At 40.1% G+C, this 2,217-nt stretch overlaps 1 protein-coding gene across 1 annotated transcript; it reads right to left on the reverse strand.

Annotated features, from left to right (window-relative positions):
- Positions 1 to 4: 4 nt before the first annotated feature.
- LOC113230371 (facilitated trehalose transporter Tret1-like) lies at positions 5 to 1,966 on the reverse strand (the record flags this gene model as incomplete). Its single annotated transcript, XM_026464280.1, has 3 exons — positions 1,891 to 1,966; positions 942 to 1,171; positions 5 to 310 (listed from the first exon to the last, which is right to left on the reverse strand). Coding segments are annotated over exons 1-3 (537 nt in total), but the record flags the coding sequence as incomplete, so codon positions are not given.
- Between the last annotated feature and the right edge of the window lie 251 nt (positions 1,967 to 2,217).

The following is a 2,217-nucleotide window of genomic DNA, read 5'->3' on the forward strand; positions in this document are numbered from 1 at the left end:
TTTTCAGCAAATAAGAAGGCGTTTCTGGCATCGTAGAGAACACCAACATATGCACCAGGGGCACAGACAAACATATCCACAGTACCGCATAATAGCTCATATATTCTCCCATTACATATACGCAAAGGTTACCCAAATTCTGCGATAAAACCACTAAGGTCCCAAGAGTGCCCCTGATAGAATCTTCGCTTATTTCCTTGATGTATAACGGTGTTACTACGTAGCAGCCAGCAACACCGAAACCCAATATGGCTCGGGCAGTTATTAAAGCCCACGTTTCTGTTGAGAACAGTTTTAGGCCCCAGCACACCTGGAAGGAAAAGGTCGGTATCTAATTAATTGGGCATATTATTGCGTGGTGCAAACATTCGCTATGATTTTGGGGCAAACTCTTTTTTGAAGACGGAGTACAAGGACAGTTCATTGCGCGAAAGTGATGGCCACTTGCGAGCAGCTAGTGATTGCAGTCGATAAATATTCTATCGACCATCGATTGAATATTGGTTACGCTTATGGAATAAATAGCCGAACTTATTTCATTTGAGTAATCCTCGACCCATAATTATCCAATTATTAAGCACAAGTTCATTTCAATTGTTGTTTTTTATTTCATTAATACATACGCTGTATTTATAACTATATCTATGAAAAATATGAAGTGTTTTTTGTGTGTTTTCAAATTTTCATTTTAATTCAATAAAACCAAACCCTCTCATTGTGAGAGGTCTATGAACAGCAATGCAAATTCTAACTACCTCTGCGGCCCACCGGTTACCATAATACCAAGAGAGAAATAAATGTAAGCCGTACAAATATGTCTTTCGGCCCGGGAATCGAACGGTTACCAACGGTCTGCGTGGCAGACCAGCATGGTAACCATTTGACCACGGAGCAGTTAATGGGACAATTATAGGTTAACTATTTAATAAAAACAAACTCACGGACATACAAAAAGAAGTAAACAACAACGCCTTCTTCCTTCCGAGATTGTCGACAATGAAACCGAAGAGGAAGACAGCTGGAGTACCGAGGAAGTAAGGCGCTGATGCCATCCAGGATATCACCTCTTCGTGGACGGGAGCCTTCGCGGGGGAATTCTCGGACATGAGTAGGGAGGACATGGGGGACATCCAGCCCACTCCTGCACCGTAGGAGAATGCTGGTAGGACCACTGGAAATGAAACATATTTTTAATAGAAGCAGGTTTTCAATTCGACCTTTACGAGTACATTTTTTAAATCTTTTTTTTGTGTGTATATTGATTGATATGTTAATGATTCTTTTTTTGTTGGAAAGAGGTTAGCTCGGTTTGTTCCTATTTAAATTTGATGAAAATATCCCACCACTATGCGGCTAGTTACCGCGCCTTCATGTACATTAATGGTGAATCTGATTTCTATTTTCTAGGCAACAATGTTTAAATTTCACTGAATTAGACCAAATTCAAGCCGGGTACGCCCGCGTGCCCGGGACGTTCATTTAAATTAAAGCGTGAAAGCGAGATTAATAGAGCGTATTTTGCCATGACAGTTAAGGCCCATTTAGAAGGAGAGAGTTTATCGTCTCGAAGATACGACTATCGAAAGAATATAAATAACTTTCCTCGTCATAAACATTCGCGATGATCGACCGTCCACGTGAGTGATAATGGTCTCGCCTTTGAATATTGAACGTCTCCGTGTAAACAGAACTCGAAAGCAAAAATCAAATCGTATTTCGAGTTTCTGTGCCAGCTGTTTCTACCACGAGTGCAGTGCGCGAGGGTGTTTTGATTATCACTGCTTTGCTAAGACAAGAATTAATGAAACGAGAAAGATAAAAATTTTGGATTAAGAAATGTTATATAATTTGAAAAAAAATGTATATATCTATACAGTGCAATGAACTTACTAGACGCACGCGGTCACTGCGCGGCAGCAAACGCGGACTCCGCTCGGCGACCGCGGCGGCCGCGCGGGGTGAGCGCAATGAAATTCTTATCGAATAAATACACCCTTAGAGTGGCAAACTAGGGGATGAATCCGGTTTCAATAAAACTAGGCAAATAGATGTAAAACTTTTGAAGTAGGATTTTTATAAAAAAGTTGTTATAGATAATTATTATATGAACATTGTATCAACTATTCACTTTTGTGTTAATTACTCCATTTATTTTGTTATAACTATTAATCCAAAGATCGGACATGGGTTGCGTCTGTTTTTGCCCATCACGAGCAA

The sequence above is a fragment of the Hyposmocoma kahamanoa genome, unplaced genomic scaffold, assembly GCF_003589595.1.
Source record: "Hyposmocoma kahamanoa isolate Upper Pololo Valley unplaced genomic scaffold, ASM358959v1 101, whole genome shotgun sequence".
In the NCBI taxonomy this organism is placed as follows: domain Eukaryota; kingdom Metazoa; phylum Arthropoda; class Insecta; order Lepidoptera; family Cosmopterigidae; genus Hyposmocoma; species Hyposmocoma kahamanoa.